This window comes from Vanacampus margaritifer, chromosome 1 (assembly GCF_051991255.1).
Source record: "Vanacampus margaritifer isolate UIUO_Vmar chromosome 1, RoL_Vmar_1.0, whole genome shotgun sequence".
In the NCBI taxonomy this organism is placed as follows: Eukaryota; Metazoa; Chordata; class Actinopteri; order Syngnathiformes; family Syngnathidae; genus Vanacampus; species Vanacampus margaritifer.
In genome coordinates this window covers 11,995,182-12,015,292 of record NC_135432.1, presented here as the reverse complement: position 1 = coordinate 12,015,292, position 20,111 = coordinate 11,995,182, and the positions used below count along the sequence as shown (strand labels likewise).

The 20,111-nt window shown below is 40.8% G+C and overlaps 2 protein-coding genes across 3 annotated transcripts; both read right to left on the bottom strand.

The window, feature by feature from the left end:
* Nucleotides 1-7,370: 7,370 nt before the first annotated feature.
* On the bottom strand, nucleotides 7,371-16,233 carry ikzf4 (IKAROS family zinc finger 4). 2 transcript variants are annotated; one of them, XM_077583009.1, is made up of 8 exons: nucleotides 16,169-16,233; nucleotides 14,137-14,197; nucleotides 13,977-14,057; nucleotides 13,625-13,909; nucleotides 13,367-13,534; nucleotides 12,192-12,347; nucleotides 11,948-12,079; nucleotides 7,371-10,294 (listed from the first exon to the last, which is right to left on the bottom strand). In XM_077583009.1, the coding sequence occupies exons 2-8, from the start codon at nucleotides 14,195-14,197 to the stop codon at nucleotides 9,501-9,503; spliced, it is 1,677 nt and encodes a 558-aa protein (XP_077439135.1). In that variant the 5' UTR covers nucleotides 16,169-16,233; the 3' UTR covers nucleotides 7,371-9,500. The 2 variants fall into 2 exon arrangements, with proteins under 2 accessions (XP_077439135.1, XP_077439134.1); XM_077583008.1 differs by having other exon boundaries at nucleotides 13,367-13,909.
* A 380-nt stretch (nucleotides 16,234-16,613) lies between these two features.
* On the bottom strand, nucleotides 16,614-19,510 carry dnajc22 (DnaJ (Hsp40) homolog, subfamily C, member 22). The gene is made up of 4 exons (XM_077585148.1): nucleotides 19,454-19,510; nucleotides 17,781-18,388; nucleotides 17,416-17,708; nucleotides 16,614-17,169 (listed from the first exon to the last, which is right to left on the bottom strand). The coding sequence occupies exons 2-4, from the start codon at nucleotides 18,328-18,330 to the stop codon at nucleotides 16,993-16,995; spliced, it is 1,020 nt and encodes a 339-aa protein (XP_077441274.1). The 5' UTR covers nucleotides 18,331-18,388; nucleotides 19,454-19,510; the 3' UTR covers nucleotides 16,614-16,992.
* Between the last annotated feature and the right edge of the window lie 601 nt (nucleotides 19,511-20,111).

The following is a 20,111-nucleotide window of genomic DNA, read 5'->3' as shown; positions in this document are numbered from 1 at the left end:
CCGCCACCCGAGTCGAGATGAAATTGCTTCCGAGGATTATTGGGAGAGGGTGTGAGCGTTGTCGGCTTTTTGTGTGCGTGTGTGTGTTTGGTTGAGCATTTGTGTGTTTGTGCTGCAGTGTGTGTACAGAGGCAGGGGGAGAGCTGGATTGATGGCTGCCCCTCTGGTTGGGGAGCAGGGGACCAGTGGAGGCTAACCGGCTGTTCCCACAGTCTGTTCTACTGCAGCCACCTTTGACACACGGGCCTGCCAGGCGGCGAGCAGGCAGTCGTGGTGAGACGGCCGGCGTCCAAAACAACAAAACTGTCACTGGACGACCAGAGGGGAAGTGCGGGCCGGGGATCAGCGCGTGAGTAGGCAAAAAAAAACAAATGAAGAAATGCTCCCCAAAAATGCTGCTTTTGGTTTGAATTAATGAAAATAAGTGGACTTAGGAAGTGACAGAGTTCCAGCCATTGAGTGTGACACTTTTATATCTAAAGGTGTTTATGACTCACAGCTGATGATACAGCACAGCAGTTTCACATAAAAAATCCCTCTCTGAATCACGGAAGCCTGTTTGCCTATTGGGTGGAGTAACCTCCAATTTAAAGGGCGTACGAATTGAGAGAATGCAGAATTTGGTTTGGGTCGCTTCACTGAACGGTGGCCTGTTCGGAGCTCAACGTGGATGTGAAAGACAGTGGCGGCAAAAACGGGTAGAAAGTGAAATCACATTTTGGTCATGGATCAGGCTTTTGATATGACTGACACCCGAGTATTAATGGAGGAATTGTCTGGAGCCATTAAATGACAGAAGATACGTTAATTGGATGGATGGATGGATGACAGATTGGTGGATGGGTGGGTGTGTGAATTGATGGATGAACGGATGGGTGGATGGATGGATGGGTGAACAGCTTGATGGATGGATGGATGGTTGGATAACAGATTGGTCAACAGGTGGTTTGGTGGGTGGGTAGGAAGGACGGATTCCCCAGATGTCTCTGGGGTTGGTGAAGGACTCTGGTTGGTGGCCTGGTGGGTGGTGTCTGATCGGTGCTGGATTTCCCTTTCCTTTCTTTGGTCCTTCCTCGGGTCTCCTGACGGCCTCACGACTCTGGCTGGAAGTGTTCGGTTTAGGTGAACGGTTTGGGATTTTTTTAATAGGTTTTGAGTGAACTAATGAATACACACACAAACTCGCACGCACGCACACACACTCACCCACATACAAAAAAAAAAGAGAGAGCAATGATGATGACATGTCAAATCGCTAAAATTACCGAATGAACAATACTGAGCTCTCCAGAGGAAAAAAAGAATGGATGGATTCCTGGATGGATGAGTTATCAGTGGATGGATGAGAGATGGATGAGTGTGAGGATAAATGGGTGGACAAGCGGTGGCTGTGTGGACTGCTGGAATAAATGTTTAAACAGATATCAGATGGATAATGGATTGACAGCTGTATGAAGGGTGGATGGATGCATGGTTGAATGAGATTGGTGGATGGATGGATGGATGGATGAGTGAGTGAATGATTGAAAGGATGTATGATGCATAGATGTAGGTACCGATGGGGAAGATAGGTGGATACATAGATAAATAACAGACATAAATCCATAAAATTAGATAGAACAGATACATGTACTGTATATCCAAAATAAATGTGTGTACATACTTGATGTGCGCGTCGTCTTCCTCTGTTCGTGTGTGTGTGGGCGTGCGTGTACGTGGAGGCAGCAGCTGCAAGGCAGACCCAGTCCAGTAGAATGGTCCCCTAGCAACTGACCTTTTGGGCAGATGGCAGTTCCAGAGTGAGAGCCGCGCAGCATCACAATGGCCGTGGCCTCCTAACATCTCCATCACTTCATCATCCGGCGACCTGCCACAAGCGACCACACAGGAGAGGGAGCGTCGCCACTCAGGGGGCATTTACGCTCCAGCTTCAAGAGCACCACACAATCCGTGCACCCGTCCATTTGGCTTCAACCGCTCCAAGTGTGGCCGGGCCAAGCAAGAGGGGAAAAGAGCGCCGATTGAGAAGGGATGTAAGCCCACTCCACCGCTATTGCTGTCTGCAAACTTCCAGACACTGTCAGACCGCAGCTTTTCCATTGTGAGGGTTTGCACACAGAGTGAATCAGACTCGGAATGTGGATGGAGCACTCAAGCACGTTGAGCAATCCGTACGATGTCTGTGGTCTGACTCGGTGCCCCCGTGGCGCGAGTTTGAGAACAAGCCGTGTCGTGAAAGTGGGAGAGAATTGACATGTATTTTTGTGTGTGTCGTGTCTACATAACCGATCTCCATCATTTGATTTGTAGCTGGCCCATGTTGTTGACAAGGCCAGGACCACAACATGCCTTACTTGAGTCAACAACACAGCACCAAACCATGATCCCTAAACTGTTGAACAATGCAGGGAACAAAAAGATTTTTTGGTTTTAATTAAGAGCTGTGTTTTACAGGAGGAGTGGGCGAAGGCTCAGCACTGACACAGCAGTGGAGGAATGTTTATATGCAGCACTTTGGGAGCCGAGTGGCTTGCAGGAACTATGACACATTCTTGTGTCACTGGTTCTTCAGCTCGTAGATGCACAACTACACTCGCACGTTCACAAGGAACGCACCTATTCCGCAATTTAGCACCTCAGCGATGCATCAGTACGCCCAAAATGGACTCACTCAAAGTGACTTACTGAAACATTAGAGCCCTTGTGTGCTAAACTTGAGATGGTAGAGCTAGATGATGGATGACTGGATAAGTGGCTGGACAGACAGAGATTGAATAGATGGATTATATATAGCTAGATAGCTAGATAGTAGGGGTGTGCGAAAAAATATATTCTCATAAGAATCACGATTCTCATTTAGTATGATTCAGAGTCGATTTTAAATGTCCCAAAATCAATTTTATTTTAATTATTGTATACTGTCTTGCCCTTGTTTGTGTGTGCCTTTATTGGGAGCACTGTTCATGTTGTACACGATTTGGCCACTTTGGGGCAGTGTGGTTCCGCTCGTTCTGATACACTGTTAAGTTCAAGTCATGATCAAGTTATTCCAATAAAAGTTTTTTTTTTTTTTTTTGCAATGTAGGATGTTAAGATGCTTCTTTGTATACATTCCTGAAGGGTTTTGTATGAATAGTCGTTATTTTGAGTGATAAAAGTGCCACGAGTAGCGCGCTAATTAGCATTAGCCAGTCAGACTTTAGTAGATCAAGACAATTCTTTGCATATCTATAAATTGAAACAGAAATCATTGTCAATCAAATATTTTTAACCTAAAATCGTTCTGAATCGATAATCGATTCTGAATCGAATCGCAGGCCCAAAAATCGGAATCGAATCGTGAGACAGTCAAAGATTCACAGCCCTACTAGACAGACAGACAGACAGACAGACAGACAGATAGATAGATAGATAGATAGATGATAGATGGATAGATGGATATGGATAGATAGATAGATTCAGACATACAGACACACATCCACTCACTCTCACTCACACACTCACATGAACAAACGTGTGGGAAGCGAACCCACGCCACTAGCACCGGGTGACATTACTTACCATGTGTGTCACAGTGTGTGCGCACCATGTCCCACATCAACAACATGGGCATCCTTGACCTCAAATGGCCAAGCTGAGCATGTTTGTGTGTGCTTGCATGTGGCTGCACGCATGCTTCCTGCAGCAGTGGGTCCCATCCATTATCCACCCCATCTGGCAGCCAAAGACAGTAAAGAAGACATTTCTTCTGGCAAGTCCTCTTTTAAGGCCATGCAGTGACAGGGGACAAGCAACCACAGGAGCCACACATCTTCCCAAGTGCACGCATGCCGGGAATGGCTTGCATAACACAACTACGCCATTCTTGCATTCTCCCAATCACTAAAACACGCATATTTTCTTGGTGTCACATTGTCAAATGTACACTGCTTTCTCCCACCCGCTTTTGTCTTGTGTAATAGACACACACAGGCTTTTATCGCTAATGGCTTCCAGAGCCACAGAGATGCTAAAAGCTCTGCCAGCTGTGTTTCAATACACACTGCACCATTGAAAAAATAAAATAAAAAGTTCATTCTTGTCCGGCCCCTGAATTTTCATCTTGGTTTAATATACATTGCTGAGGCCACAAATGTTCAAATGCGCACATTTAGCCAATTTAAATGTACACTGCAGTGCAAACTTAAACACATGGCTCATTAGAGAGCACTACTTGGACTGGCAACACAATTTGATTCAATAAACAAATGTTCTCTACATTTGCAGCAATGCATAATTGGTAGGATGATACAGCCTTGAAGTAGTTGTACCACCAAACGTCTGTCAAGCATTATTTTCTTACATCATTATTTTAAAGAAATGTCAAAAAGATGACAAGACTTAATGTCTATCAACCAGAGGGTAAGTAATATAACTGTTTTTCAAATACAGTACACATACAAACACCATATCCACGATTTGAACGATAACTATTTCGAGATTTCCCCATGACCCTTCAGAGACCAACAGGTACATGTTACTGTGGGAAACTGTGCAAATGTGGTGGAAACGCACTACATGAGTCAACTGTTAATAAGCAGTTTGGGGAAGTAACAAAGCACCAATATATTTCTACTGTACTTAAAGGCAGTTTGTAAGTGTCTATTATTGTTATTATTATTATTATCGTTATTATTATTATTGAACTGTACAGATTTGCACTATAACCCACTGTTGGCATGGTGTCAAAAAGTCTTAAATGTCATTTAAAAAATGTTAGAAACGCTAGTTAAGTATGCTTCAGTACAAAGCTGAAAAGAAACGAAGGCAGGATTTTGTTTTTGATAAATTGACAGTTTATACTAGTGTCCTTCAATGAGAAAGGAGTTGTTCAAAGAGCTGTGTAAACTTGACTTGATTGTCATCTAGTGGTCAAAAGCAGGCACTACACATAAAGTTGACCAAAAGTTGTACATACAAGGAGAGGAACCCGAAAATATTATACTAGTAGAACTAGCTACAACACAAGGCAAGGACGGGATTTGAACCTGGTTGACTTACAGCATGACGCTCGTAAACCAGAGCAAGACGATGATACGTGTTTATCGCTACCCTGCCCTAATTTACATCTCAACAGGTAAATTAATTTAAATATATTTGGTGGCAATTCAGACATGACAATTGAGGGACTATGTGTTAATGGACTTTTCTGTTGCTCATCTTAATAGCACAGACATGGACATGTTCTTTTGACCCGGAAACACAACTGCCCAAGCTGACGTTAGCTAGGAGGCTAGACATTATGTTAAATTACTCAAAGATAATTCAACTCAGCATTAGCAAACATTTTACATACCTTTTAAGAAAATTTCTTCCTCAAACCTTTTTCCGTCCCTCTTGTGTCACAGTCACAAAAGCTGTGTAGTAGTAGGAATGTGCTCCTTTCATTTGTTGTAGATAGCATTACTTCGTAGTCGTCCTAATTATGGGCAGTGTGGACACTAATAAAGTTATCAGTTTTGAACTAGACATTTTAATGAATACTGTCCTTGGTAAAGATAGTTTAACACAAACTTTATCCATCTTCTTGGTTAGCTCATCGGGAAGCAGAATCGGTGTATTTTACATATTACTCCAACTTATTTTACATTTAATTTCAGAATTTTTTATTTTTTTACTGCTATCGTGTTCATCAACTACACAGCAGAATTAAACAGTCAAGCACCATGAGTTGACTTGAGGCAATGTAATGTAATGGAAGCCATGTAAAACAGAGCAAAAAACAAATAACGTTGGAACTTTAAGCATAACTAATATATAAACAAATACATTTACAGCTAATGTGGGCGAAGCATGGCGTCAAATTGATGATAATTCCAAGGATTTGTGCCAACTTAAAATTTCCTTCCTTTGTTAAATTGCATCAACATGTCGTTTGAATACTGTTTGCCAACCCATGTTTTTTCTCACAGCTTCCCTTTTAGCATTGAATCGTTCTAGATGGAGATTGTTTGAATCAGCTTCTGCTTTTAACTGCCAAGGCACCAACTTTGTCACAGCTGTAAACAAATAAACAAATCAAACAAGGTTAAAGTTAGCCTCTGATTTCCTTTAACCCACTAGTGCAGAGGTGGGCATCGAGGGCCGGAGTCCTGCAGTTTTGCATGTTGCCCTTCTCCAACACAGCTGATATATGATCAGCTCATCAGCAAGCTCTGCATAAGCCTGATAACGATCCTGCTGATTGGAATCAGCTTGTGTTGGAAGTGAGAAACCTCCAAAACCTGCAGGACTCCGGCCCTCGAGGACCGAGATTGCCCACCTCTGCACTAGTGTAACATATGTGGTTTGAGCATGTGCCCCAAGCATGTCATTTTTATCGTAATTCTTTTTAATAAAAATAAAAATATCCATCCATCCTTTCATATTTCTTAATGCTAACCCTTACCAAAGTGGGACGGGGTATAGATTTATTACCCTGGACTGGCCACCTCTCACCCAAAGTTAGCTTTAACAGCCTCCAGCTCACCCGCAACAGAAAATGGATGGATGAGTTAAATGGAGCGCCAACAGGAGTTTCTGACCAGCGGCTCATACAACAAAGACTTCTGTGGCTTTACTACTGAAACACAGCATACGTAAAAAACAAAATAAAAAACATCCAGTCGGGGGGAATCTGTGTGTACTGTACACATGAACACAAGCACATGTCTTTGCTACATTTCAACCAATGTACAACTGAGTGTACGTGATTAGTACCCGACCCCTCCCTTTCCATTTTTTTTTCATTTTAATACAAAAAACATATTTAAATAGGCTCTGCACTTAAGATTCCCTTCTTTGCATGATCAGAAACTAAAACCGAAACAATGAATCAAATGGAACTAAGAATAACCTAGCAGAGAGTAAATTAGAGACACGGAAGTGAAGGCACGCAAATGAGTTGTGCAATTGCAGAGGTGAGGATTGTTCATCAGTGTTAATTGATCACGTTTATTTATTGTTAACAGCTTCCAAGTATGACCTCCCAGTGTAGCCGAAGGATCAGCACGCCAGTCATGAAGTTGGCATGAGGCACCACCCATTTCCAGGTCATTTCACTCTTGATACATCTGAACTTTGATGTGGAAAAAGAATGCACACTGGGTATAATTCTTCACTATATTTGGTTTTGCTTCACTAGCAACGATTGTTAAAGTTATTTAATTACTACCAGCTTTTTCCCAGTGAATATAAAATCCATGCATGAGGAAAGCAATCACAATCACTTTAACAATAAACCTAACTTTATTAACAGTAAAAAGTTTGCAGAATAGCGAGGGCAACACATTTGCAACTGCAGAAACATCTCAGAAAGCAACAGGACTTTTTGAAGTGATGAGGCAGTTAAACATGTTGAACTTTGAGGTAAATTGTTTTTGTCATGAAATATCACTCACAAAATATCATAAAGCAACAACGGACTCCACGCAAGGAGACACACCCATGCCTCGTTTTTCACTTAACTTCACACTTGAAAAAACTGTTCACAATTCAGGTGAAAGCAGGGTAGTGACAAGCACACATGCTGTGTTTCGTTTCACACACATTTCTCCATTTTAGCTTCTTTTTCTTTTTTTTCTTTTTTTGGTCAAACCATCTCATTACATTCTGCATTAAAAAAAAAAAAGAAGTTCAACTATTTAAGCAGCAAACCCACAATAGCAAGTCGAGAATACTGATTTTGGTCTCATTCGTGTTTGCAAAATCAACATGAACAGAAAGGTCACTGTACTGTAGCAATAAGGTATTCGGGTGCTAGAAAGAAGCAGGAGGTAACATCTCTCATCCACATGAGGAATATGCTGGATAAGATTTGGAATATAGCTGATTAAATACACCAAGGCTGAAACAAGCAACACTAATGGATAGACTACTGCAAGTGAAACTCAACATAACCCAAGTTTTACTTTAATACAATTACCTCGATGCCAATTAGGATCTCCGTACTCTCCGCCTCAAGTGCCATAACATAAGAGCTTTATCTGAAATTATAGTCAATCCTCAGTCATAAAACTGAAGCAAACTTGAGTGTAATAACTTGTGCAACGTGATGGGAATCTGAGAAAGGCAAATTATATGACCATCGTTGTGAGGATTCAGCAGTTATTTCAGTGCAAGAGAAAGAGCACAACAAAGTAAAGCCATCAAGTGCTTGGGCAAAGACTTGTCATATACAAGCAGGGAGTCTACAGGTGCAGTCCTGTAGATTTAGAAGCACCCCCGGGCTAGCTTGGTCAGGGTGTTCCTTGTAAACCTCATGGCTCATGGTCTGATCTGCACCAGTATTTCAAGGCTCACTTTAAGATCCAAAATCCTACACAAGCTACTGTACCGTCACAGTTTCGCTTTGTTTTAGGGAATCCCCGCAGTCTAACTGGTTCCGGACCCAGTTTCTGACTTTAAACACTGTAAACAAGTTAGAGTTAAGGCAGTCTTTTACAGCTTTTATCCTATGACAAAAAGCTCACCCCAATTCCAGAGGCACAACACTTTCAGTGCACATGAAGCCCACACACCTCACTAACTAAATGCCCTCCTGCACCACTAAACAGAGCTCTTAGTGCGTACTTAGACACACCAAACACAATTCTTCAAATGTAAACAACGGGGCCTTCTTTTCCTACTTGTGCACACAACCATTTCATGGAGCAACTTAAATCAAGGAGAAGGTGGCTAGTCAAGATTGCTCAGCACCTGTTCCCTTCATTCTTTTTCTTTTTTTTCTTTTTTTTTTTAGTTTGGAGGAAATCCTCCAAGAAGGCACTTTTAAAGCAAAATCACATTTTGCCAGATGATTCAATAGGCGAGTGCAATCAATCATGATACATAATTTTCCACAGTAAACTTTTAAACGCTGCTCTTGGAAGATTCTTCACCCGCGTGACGCGTCCGCTTCAGTTGAATAAACCGGGTTTACATGGAGCCTTGTATTCCGATTAGAATGACATTAAATGCCCAAACCGAAAGAAATTGCTTCATATAAACACCTGAATCGTAATAAACCGAATGGGATTTAATTTGGATTCACAGGGGTGGTGTATTCCTTTTTTTCCAATCTGATTGGAAATCATGCATTCATTCTGTCTTGATGTAAATGCACAGTGATATCGTTAATATCAATCAATCAGAGCTGGTCTGAGACGACGGGAACGTTTGTTATTATCAAGCTGTCGCTTTAATAAAAGTGCAAATCGATTACAACTACTGTGCTAAATAGACAACTGACCCCAATCTTGTAATTTTACATTGATTTGTGCATCACATATCTGAAAAATTAATGTTCTAAATAATGTAGTGGCATATGTAAACGTCTGACCAAATCTCGGAATGACAAAACAGCCAGCATGTAAACCCGGTTGTAGATAATACAACGACAAATTCTTAATTTTACACTGGGGATTTAAAGCATGATCTGGTGCAGAGCAAACATGAGCCCACAAAATTTCCAGCCACTCCTCTCACCCCTTCCCGCTCTCCTTTTAGGCCAGTTGGTGCTCTCCTCGACTCATGTGCGAGGAAAACTCGTAGCGGTCCCGGCTGCAGTGGCCGCAGATGTTGCACTCAAAGGGCTGGTGGAAGCCATGACATCCCATGTGGATGGTGAACATAACGTGATCCAGGAAGAGGATGCGGCAGTGGCGGCAGTGGAAATAGCGCATGGGCTGGCCGTCCCTGTCCAACACCTGCACTTTCTCCCTGGAAGGGCTTGGTGAGCCAGTGCTCTTCTTAACTGGAGTGGCAGGTGAAGGACACATTCTGTCCCACTCTGAGTCCATCTCTTTAGCCTGGCCAAGGCTGGAGGCGGAAAGGCTGTAGGGCAGTGCTAGGGTTTGGTAGTGGAGGTGCTGGTTGTTGTTGGAGGTACGTGTGTGGACTGCGGCCCTTGTGCTGAGGTCTTCTGCTGTGCTCTCGGTGTCTGTCGAGTCGGGACATCCATTGGGTGAGGTTGTGTGGCTATGAACTGAAGGGTGACCTTCGCACCCTTCACCTGCTTCTTGACCAGACAGGCCAAGAGGCATCATTGAGAGTACACCCGGGGCTCCTGGAGGAGGCACATTGCTGTTAGTGGAGCCCATAATTGTGTGCAGCTCAGATGAGAAGGCCGGATGAAGCACACCGTTCCCTCGTTTGCTCCTGGAATTTTGCAGAGGTGTCCCACTCAAACCAGTGGAGTTTTCTGCTGGCTGGGGGTTCAGATGATCCCCTTCCCTCTCAGAACCAGAGGACAAGTCACAAGGGACTTCAAGCAGGTCAAGATGGATGTGCTTTTCAGCTGGGAACACCAAATACCAGTAATAGTCAGTGGACTGTTTTTCGCAATGGGCTCTATATTGGCTGGCAGCGCAGCCGCACTTGAGCGTAAAAACTGGAGTATCCTAATTTTTGTGCCAACGCAAGCCTTGATGTGCTTGTTTGTAAATTTGGTTCCTCTCTCTGCGCTATGATGGGCATTCCAGAGGACCGAAGGCATTTCCTTTTGATATGCGCCTGACAATTTGGTGGCTGAAAGTAGAATAACACCTGCTTGAACCACGTCTAACTATTGGCACAGGTAGTGTAATGTGATGTTGGTCAATTTGATTAAAGTGCAGGCAGAGAGATTCCGAGCTCAACCGACTTGTGCTAGTGAATGTCGTATTTCATTCATAAATATAACCGGTGTTAATTTTGACAAGAAATTTTAATTTTGTTTTAGTTAATTAATTAATTCATTAAAGTTTGGGTCATAATTTAGTCATCTGGTTGTATTTTAGTTTTAATCCAATTTTAGTTGAGGAAAATAAAGAGCAATTTTAGTCGACAAAATAAAGAGCAAATTTAGTCGATGTTTTCGTTCAGCATACATTTCAGCTTTTATACAGAAAATTATAACACACCTATTTGTAACTGTAGTTTAACACGCAAGGACACATTTAACACAACAACAGTGTCTTTATTCAACTTTGTTTTAATGAACTATGTTGAACTGACAATAATATGCCGTCTTAAAACTTAGTTTTACCCTACATTTTAAAAAAAGTGCATATTTCACCTGAGATTAATGTTACAGTTGCACAATGAATGTAAAGGCTATAACCGTTTCTGAGTGCTTCTTTTCTACAACCCGCATTCAATTAATTCTTCTGATTGGATTTTGTGAGTTTTCGGAAGTGTTGTTTTCATTTTAGTCATTCATTAAATTGTCAGTCAATTTGAACTATCATCATCGTTTCAAAAGAATGGCTTCTATTTTATTTTTTGTTTCATTTTTGTCTGGAAAAAAAATTGGGACCCTCTGAACCATTGCAAAAGTCAATTAATTGAACACATTGTTATTAGCATCTTTATTATATAATTTCCAAATCATCTCAAATACTGGCCATGGCACAGCTATTGTCACATACAGAGCAGAGTCGTACGGTCAGGGCTCTAAGTATCCATTTCACAGATCTTTATTCTTCTTCTATGGTCAAGGTCTATCAGCTTTCAGACAGATTTTGTGAGTGTTTTTTTTTTTTTTTACAGTAATGAAGCCACTGTGCGCATCCCCATTTTGCAGATTAAGGAATAGCTGCAGAATAAGCGGCTTTAAAACCAATGATTTAGTAGTTGCAGACAACTGCACCACTATCGGACGGGGCACTACAAAACACTGAAACAATGCACGGCGATTAAGAATGAGATATTTATGATGCCTGCTTATTCTTGGTCATTAAATTTGAGAGTGTTTGAAAAGCGTATCGCAGATACTGTATATTGTTAGGCAGATTAACTTCTTATACTTGTAGCTACAGCAGTTTGTTATAAAACATTGCCAGCAAAATTAAAGTTGCTTCAATGGTGATGGAACTGGAATTGCTCCAAATATAATTGCATGATATCTGATACATATTTAAAAGGGCACTGCACAAATATTGACTGTTTGGAAGGAAAAAAGAAAACTTACCGAGAAACTTCTGTGGCGTTGACCTCTTGCGCTTGGTGATACTAACAGCTAACCTATCCACAAATTGTGGTTTCTCATTGGACATGTCGAGGGTGGGTTTAGCCACTGTCTCCATACTTAAAAACTGATCATCTGCAAACCAAAAGCATAACGACTGTCTTTGCACAAACATCCATGACTAATAGAATGAATTTACATCGTACACTAACTACCGCAGAGGGATTTTATGGTTGTTATGTCTTACCCTGCTGTACTGTCTTTGAGTTGGCTGCTGCTTTCTGGTCCTGGCTCTTGAGAAAACTGTGGCAACGGTCAAAATGATCTTCCAATGTGCTCTGTTGTTTGTAGCTGCGACTACAGTAGATGCACTTGAAAGGCTTTCCACCCAGTGGCGAAGAAACTGCAATTATGAAGTCCCAAGTCAAGGGTATTATTTTGGAAAAATTAAAATTATTTCAGTGACTGCCTCAAGATAAAATCAAAATAGATTAGATTAAATTTAAGTTATCTTACTGATTGTTTTTCATCATTTAAAATGTGTATAAATGAATTCCCCCATTTACAAACAATTAGTGTTTAACCTGCCATCGCATACATTATAGTTGTATACTGCAAAGTGACATAAATTCCCCAAATCCAGTTCGTAAGAAGCCTTGCTCTGAAAATAAAAAAATGAGAACACATGTTTAAGTGTTGATAATTTGGAAGCAAATTTCCTGTGTTCACAAATGGCTAACTTTCATATTTTGTTGTGTTCTTTGCAGTAAATTCTAGTGAATAATAACCATCGTCTACCATTTACTGTTTGCTAATCAGCATATTGTTTGTTATTAAAATGAGGAAAAAGCAGAAATTCTGCCTTTCTAAATAATGCTCAATTTCCGAACATTCATTGAAATACTCTGAAATTTGACATGTTAATTTCTCCACATCGTATTATAAACTGTGTCAAATGTTTTGATTGATTGATTTGTATCAGGGACAGTACTTATTAATAAAAATTTCAGTAAATATGCCAGAATTAGCCAAAAGGCTATTTTTCATCTGCAGTCCCGAGACAGATCATAAATGTCACCCTAGTAAAATAAAATAATAAACTGCGCAACAATAACAATACATTCACGAAAATACTATTAAGATGTTAAAGATTTGATTATCTCCAGTAGATAAATATATAGATCTTATAGGTTAGATATCTAAAATAAAATTCTAAATATCAGAAGTAGCTCTCGGTTATAATGCAGTGCAGTACGACACTATTGCAAACCATGAACACAAAAATAAGCATGTCGAAAAATTCATATTTATCTGCAGTCACAGTGTCTATCGAAAGCGAACATTTCAGTATCTTTATGTTTCTACAGCTGTTGTATTTGTCTGTCTTTACAATGTCCACACAGCTATTTCTCCCCCATTTACCTGCATGAGTACGTAGATGTCCAGCGAGGGCGTCCCTCCTCCGGCAAGCATAGTTGCAAATGGGGCATTTGAAAGGTTTTTCTCCAGAATGCAACTTGATGTGACGTAGCAAGTTGCCTTTTTGGGTGAAGGAAGCTCCACACTGGTTACACTGGAAAGGCCTCTCGCCTAACAACAAACACACGGAGGCGTGAAAACCCTCAGACCCAAATCTCCTTTTCATCATAATCGCTAACTGTTTGGCTAGGATCTCGTCACCTGTATGGCTGCGCTTGTGCACCATCAGCACATTGGGTCCAATGCAGATGATCCCGCACACATCGCATTGGAGCTTTCCACTTGGAAGTCGGATGGTTCCAGGCGAAGCACTTTTGGAAACTGCCGACTCACCGTAAAGATTTCCTTGTTCAAGCCCAGCATGGTCTGCGCTCCCTTCTTCGATCAGCTCTATTCTCTCATCCCCACTTCTATCTCCAACAGGCCCTCTGTCGTTTGGCTGTGGTGATTTATCTTCACTGCACACCTCCACCTTGATGGAGTTTTCTGGGAAGGGAAAATAAAATTGATCTTTCTAATCAAAACAGCCTGTGTGGGAAAGTTGAAAACTAACCCGCAAAGGAGCAACGAGTTAAGGACTGTTGATTGTTTGGGCCGTAAAAGTCCTGCTCTGTTGATGACTCTTGGCCATTGCCTGAAGGAGACAATAAAGTAAGTCTGCTGTCTGTGCACATAATGGACTGCGTGTTTACATTCTTATATAAAGACATTACCTGATGCATGAGAGCATCCATTGCAGTTATCAGCATTCATACTTTCACCAGATGCCTGCATCTACACAATGGAAGAAAAAAAGGCATTGTTTAATGGCACAAATCGACCATTGCAACATAGGTCAAGATTCAGAATGCTGCTGCTGGAGTTATTGCTAGTATTAGGAAACTGGACCACACCACATTGGTAATAAAATCTCTACACGGGCTAGCTTGTGAGTCAAGGAATAGATTGTAAAGCTTACAATTTCAAAGCTCTAAATGGCCTTGCTCCTCGAACACCTTAGAGCTGCTCAAACTGTCAGTATTTGAAAATTATATTGTTCATTTCTACTTTTTCACAGTGGCGGTTTTCATGCCATTCAACGAGGTTGTGAGGGAACAGACCTTTCGCTAAATTTATGGACCCTTAATCCCAGTAGGATGCCCCTTGGCGACATAGTACATGCTACAAACACATCTGAATTTGTTTGTTTTTTGTTGGGGAAGGGGGTGGGTGTTGATATCGATGCCCCGCCCAGCACCCCCGTCTTTTTCACAAGTCTACATATATCTTGTTTTCCCCATCTTGTTTTCATTTCCTAATCCATGCGTTTTGTGACCTTACTTTCATTTCATCATTTCATTTCATCTTTTTTTTTTTTTTGCTGTTGTGTTGGTATTTTATCTTGATTTTTGTCTTTGTGTTTAATCTTTCTTGTGACCGTTCTATTTTATTCATTTATTTATTTGCCTTATACGTGCTATACAATTAAACTTACCTAGCTGAGCAGTTCCATATCAGAAGTGTGATCAACTTGTGATAATGATTGCGTTCCCATTATTATGTGAGTGTTGTACAGGGTGTCCATAAAATCTCTTTACCATTTAAAAAATGTATTAAAAATGCAATTGATTAGATATTTTATTCAGATTTGTTCTATTGTATTCAGTGTTTAAAAAAACGCACACAGTGTTTATCATTACTGACCTTAAGCAAAGGATTACTGATGCCTTTGCCACAATTCATGAGGCTATGCTACAGCGAACATGGCAAGAAATCGAGTACCGTCTTGATGTGCTTCGTGCAACTAATGGTGCCCATGTAGAAGTGTATTAAAAGAGGTAAAAAAAAAAAACTTTAATAAACGCTGAATACAATAGAACAAATCTAAATAAAATATCTAATCAATTGCATTTTTAATAAATTTTTGAAATGGTAAAGAGACTTTATGGACACCCTGTATTTCCAATTTGACAGAAATGGATCAGAATCTGTATGAACCAAGTTTAACCAAGCACATTTGGTAACAAATCTAACCAAACATGGAAAATTCCTTTCAACTTATTTTGACAATATTTCTTGAATGTTTTCAACCTTGTTGGAAATGTCGTTATATTATGTGAGGTAGTGTTATCATAATTTACGGCGATGGAAAACGCCGCACCCTGTCCACAAATAAACGTAGGGCTGCGGTGGTGCGAGGCGGATTTAAAAAAAAAAAAAAGAAAAAAGGAACGTGAATATGCCGCCTCTGGCCGCTTGACGAGCAACAGGCGCGGATGCAGACGCGCCAGTCACACCAGGGCACGGCAGGGTGGGGGGTGGGGGGGACGCACTCCAGCGCCGACTCTTGACTGACAATCGTTCATATCGGCGGGAGGGGACCGTGCGGTTTATATTCCCGAATAACTACCTGGCCTCCGCATACATATTCGGCCACTTGTTTGAGCCACTCCGTGCGTTGCGTTGTTACGTATGGCGACAAACACCGCGACTGGACGCGGCAAAAAACGACGGCGTGTCACATGATTCACATTGTACGGCCCCATGCACGCGTGCGGCTGTCATCCAGCATCGAGCACATAGCGCTGCCATGCAATGTTTCTTCAATGTTTCACGCGCGCCGTTGCTATGGCAGCAGAACACACGACGAATGGCATTCACCCGCGTTCAACTCCCGCGGAAAAAAAATTACTTGCAAATAATAGTCGATGGAGGCTTTTCTAGTGTAAGCGAACGCCAAAATTCGTTCACAAAGCGCCTCCTCACCTGGTCACCGCTCCTTCTTTCCCTCCTTATGTCTGGATAGCGGTTTGTTTTCAAAGCGACAGCAGCATCGCTTGGATTTTTTTATTTTTTTTTTACCTGAGAACCCCAAACAACTTCCGGGCTGCAGATTGCCGAATGCATCGATTCGCATAATATGTGGATGCAAATTGATTAGTAGCCCTTAATATCATGACAAACACTCTCGGAGAGTCTGATTATTTTACTGCTGATTGGCTTTTTTGTTTATGATTGATGTTTTTCTGGCTTTATTTTATTAGTAGTACTACATCATAAACTAATACATCATACTAATATTCATTCCAACATTAAAAAAAATACAAAGCGTTGCACCTGTAATAATAGATTGCAGATAAGACAAGATAGAACACAGCAATGCATACAATTATTCAGTACTGTCAGACATTGGTGGAATAAAATAGTCCAAGGGTGGATATAAGTAGAGCGCCACAAGAGGGCAGCAAACTACTGTTTTCTCAAAAGACCCACTGGACAAGTCACTAATGCAAAGGCACTAATGCAACTGCAAGTGAAATGTTTTAATATGTTGCAGGCCTTATTAAGAAATTGAATGAGAAGGAATGAGACGTGGTTGCTTTTAGTATATTGAGTATCTACATTGCCTGTGCAAAGCTGTTTGAATTGATTGAATTAGTTCCTATTCCAAATGACAGCTCAAGACAACCAAATGACAATTCAGACTGCAATATAATATTGTTTGACAAGTTAAAGAGTGTCCTGTAAGAATGGCAAGCTGACTCATTTTTTTACTCAAGTTATTGAGGCCAGGCTGTCACGCTCAGGAACTATCTGAAGCGGCCGGGCTTGTGGCGCCGTAGAAGAACCTCATACGCTTCGTGGATCTTCACAAATGTGGCCTCAGCGTCCTTGCTGGGGTTGTGGTCTGGGTGCCAAGTCTTGGCAAGCTCCCGAAAGCCACGAGTTATCTCTTCAAGAGAAGCCTGTTCTCCCATTGATAAAATCTGAAACATACATATATGACAATAAAGATTTAAAATAATATTTTGAAGTTAGAAAATCTAGGAAGCCAACCGATGCATTGAAATAGATTTTGCTTAACGGTCATGGTTCCATTGTATAATGACAAAAACAGCTAATAATATCACAACAATTGACCGTAGGAACAATATGTATGAATATTAATTGCCCTACAAAGAGATTTTTCAGTACAGTATAACCTTTCCTAAAGCAATGCTATAATAACCCACCTTCAGCGCCTCTTTTTCCCGCTCAGTGTAGTCTTTGAGGAGTATTTCCAGCATCTTCTTCCAGGCCTCTTCATAATAGCCTCCTCCAGTCAAGACACACATGAATCGATATGGCATTAAAAGAATGTACTCCACCACACTTCTGAGCCAAGGGAGGAACCAAAAGATATCCAGCAGTGCTGCCACACAGTCAGACACATAATACAATGTGGCAGTGGTATTATGGAAGACACAATATGCCAATGGAGCAGAGAAGGCCAGCCAAGCAAGACCCAGCCTGCAAAGTCGTGGACCTAAAAGTGCAAAACAAATTAAACATAAACATTACAGCAATGATTTAAAATGAGGAAATATTTTTGTCCTACCAAGTTCCTGTGTGCTCCCTGTTGCCGGTGTTTTTTTGTACTTGCGATGCTGCGTGGCAGCGACACTGGCTGCCAGGCTAATGGGCAGAGGGGATAAAGTGCTGCCATAGAATATCGGGGAGGTTATGAGACTAGCTGTGAGCGTTTTTTGGAGATCAGAGGTCTGTTGGCCAACAGTGGACACCAGATGCACCCCTGCACCCACACATAAAGGCAGAACAATCATGTAGAAGAAATTGAGGGAGCTCAGTCCAATCAGTGCCGCAGTGCCAAAGTAGATGCCAACACACACCTGGCCAGCGACTCGAACTGGGTTTACGGGTGGAGTGAGCATGTTGGAGGATGTTTTCTTCTCCGTCTCGGCGTCTTGATTGGCCTCGCCCACATACGTTGGAATACGTATGAACTCTCGGATCCAGCCGATGCCGAAACCTCCCAGGGTTAGCATCCATAACAGAGCATGGCTGTCCCTCCCTAAATATAAATGGTGAAGGCCAAACAGACCACCCCCTGCCCACAGGGCGTAGGCAACCATGACACTTTTAACCATCTCGTGACCCCTGATCACCGCTGGTACAGGTGAGAATTAGACATGCTCAGTTGAGTGCCTGTGGGAAGGAGACACATTAGTTTATTTTTCAAGTCTAAACCTTTTTTTATGAAAACAGTTTTGCTTAATGCAATGATTGCTGCATAATTTGTCAGCAATTTATATTAGTGATGTTTGTTAATTTAAAAGTGTATACTCTGAACTGTTGTGTAAAAGTAATATACAGTAGTGTCCTGAGATGGAGATTTAAATGCCATTAGTTACAGTGGACTCTGTAATATTAAGCTTTATGAATACATGCAGTAATTACATAATTAAGTAGAATGTAAAGAATTAAACAGTGTGTGTGTGTGTGTGTGTGTGTGTGTGTATACTGTATATATATATATATATATATATATATATATATATATATATATATATATATATATGTGTGTGTATACAACACTGGCACACTTTTGCCGTTCAATGAGATACGGGCTTTAAAGGATTATAACACCATGACATAGATGCTATTCATTAGCCCGTCTATGCAATGTTCCAGTGTTTGTTAGCATTAAGCTAAACAGATTCAAGGCAAAGCTATGCAGTTGTTTCTAATACACAGGATACTGTATATATAGTCTTGTAGACGGGAGCTTTGATTTAACGGACCAAGATTTAACAGATATAAAATAGCGTCCGTCCAGTCCACTCAAAATGCCCCCTTTTAAAGTAATTAAAAGTCGGTTAGTTCCAGAACCGGTCACTGTTATTTACTTGCGCTGTGGCGTAATTAACAAGTACCAGTATCTTAAATTTTTGCTCGCAACTTAAGTCAAAACAAAAATTCCGCAGAACCATGGCTCATATGTCGAAAAGTCAGGTCACTCGTATCTCAAGGCACCACTGTACAATTAAAAAAAGGAGGTTAGTTGTATGTTGTTGTATTTTCACTAATTAAATATTCAGTAGTCTAAACACAGAAGCAAGACGTTTAACAAAAAGAAACCAAAACAAACAAACAAAAAAACATTTTGATTGCATCAATGTAGCTACTGTTTTGTTTTGTTTTTTACTAATGTTAGCGATACGTTTTATATAGGCCTACTTGCCAATGATGTTTTCTTTAGCTTTTACTTACTGAGTCCAAATCTTGAAATCCTTGAGATGAGCAATTCTTTTCTGTCCTTCGACAGTTGAAGTTGCTGCATGTTGTTGCAACAGAATGGACTTTGGATCATGACAATGAAATTCAGCACGTGATACACATCAACATTTATGGCCCCTGATCAACCCAGTAGATAAGAAACTTACTCTCAGTAAGTACTAGTAGTAGTGCGTTCTAAAAAGTAATGCAATTACAGTAAATGGTTATTTGTTGCTGTATCACATCATAGAGTAATGTCTTATGTAAGAATAAGGGGTTCGGAAAATGGATGGATGGATATTATTGCTCACAGTACTATTAACTGATATTAATTACACCTATTGCAATCTTAGTAACACGTTAAAATGTGTTTTATCCTTTACAGATTCACTGAAAACTTTTAAAATACAGTATTCAATAATTCTATTCCCATCGTTGGCTGACTTTTCCGCTCCTATTTCATCTTTTTTTTATTTTTTTTTTAAGCAGCGCAGGTTGAAAAAAGGACCAAGCCTATTTTAAACTTATTGAATCAAATTTATTAAATGGACCATCACTTAAAGGGAAATTAAATTTACGCAACGCCAAATCTCATACATGCAGGCATGCAAGGAAAGATCAGAGTGAAACCTATTTGCCATTTTCACATTTT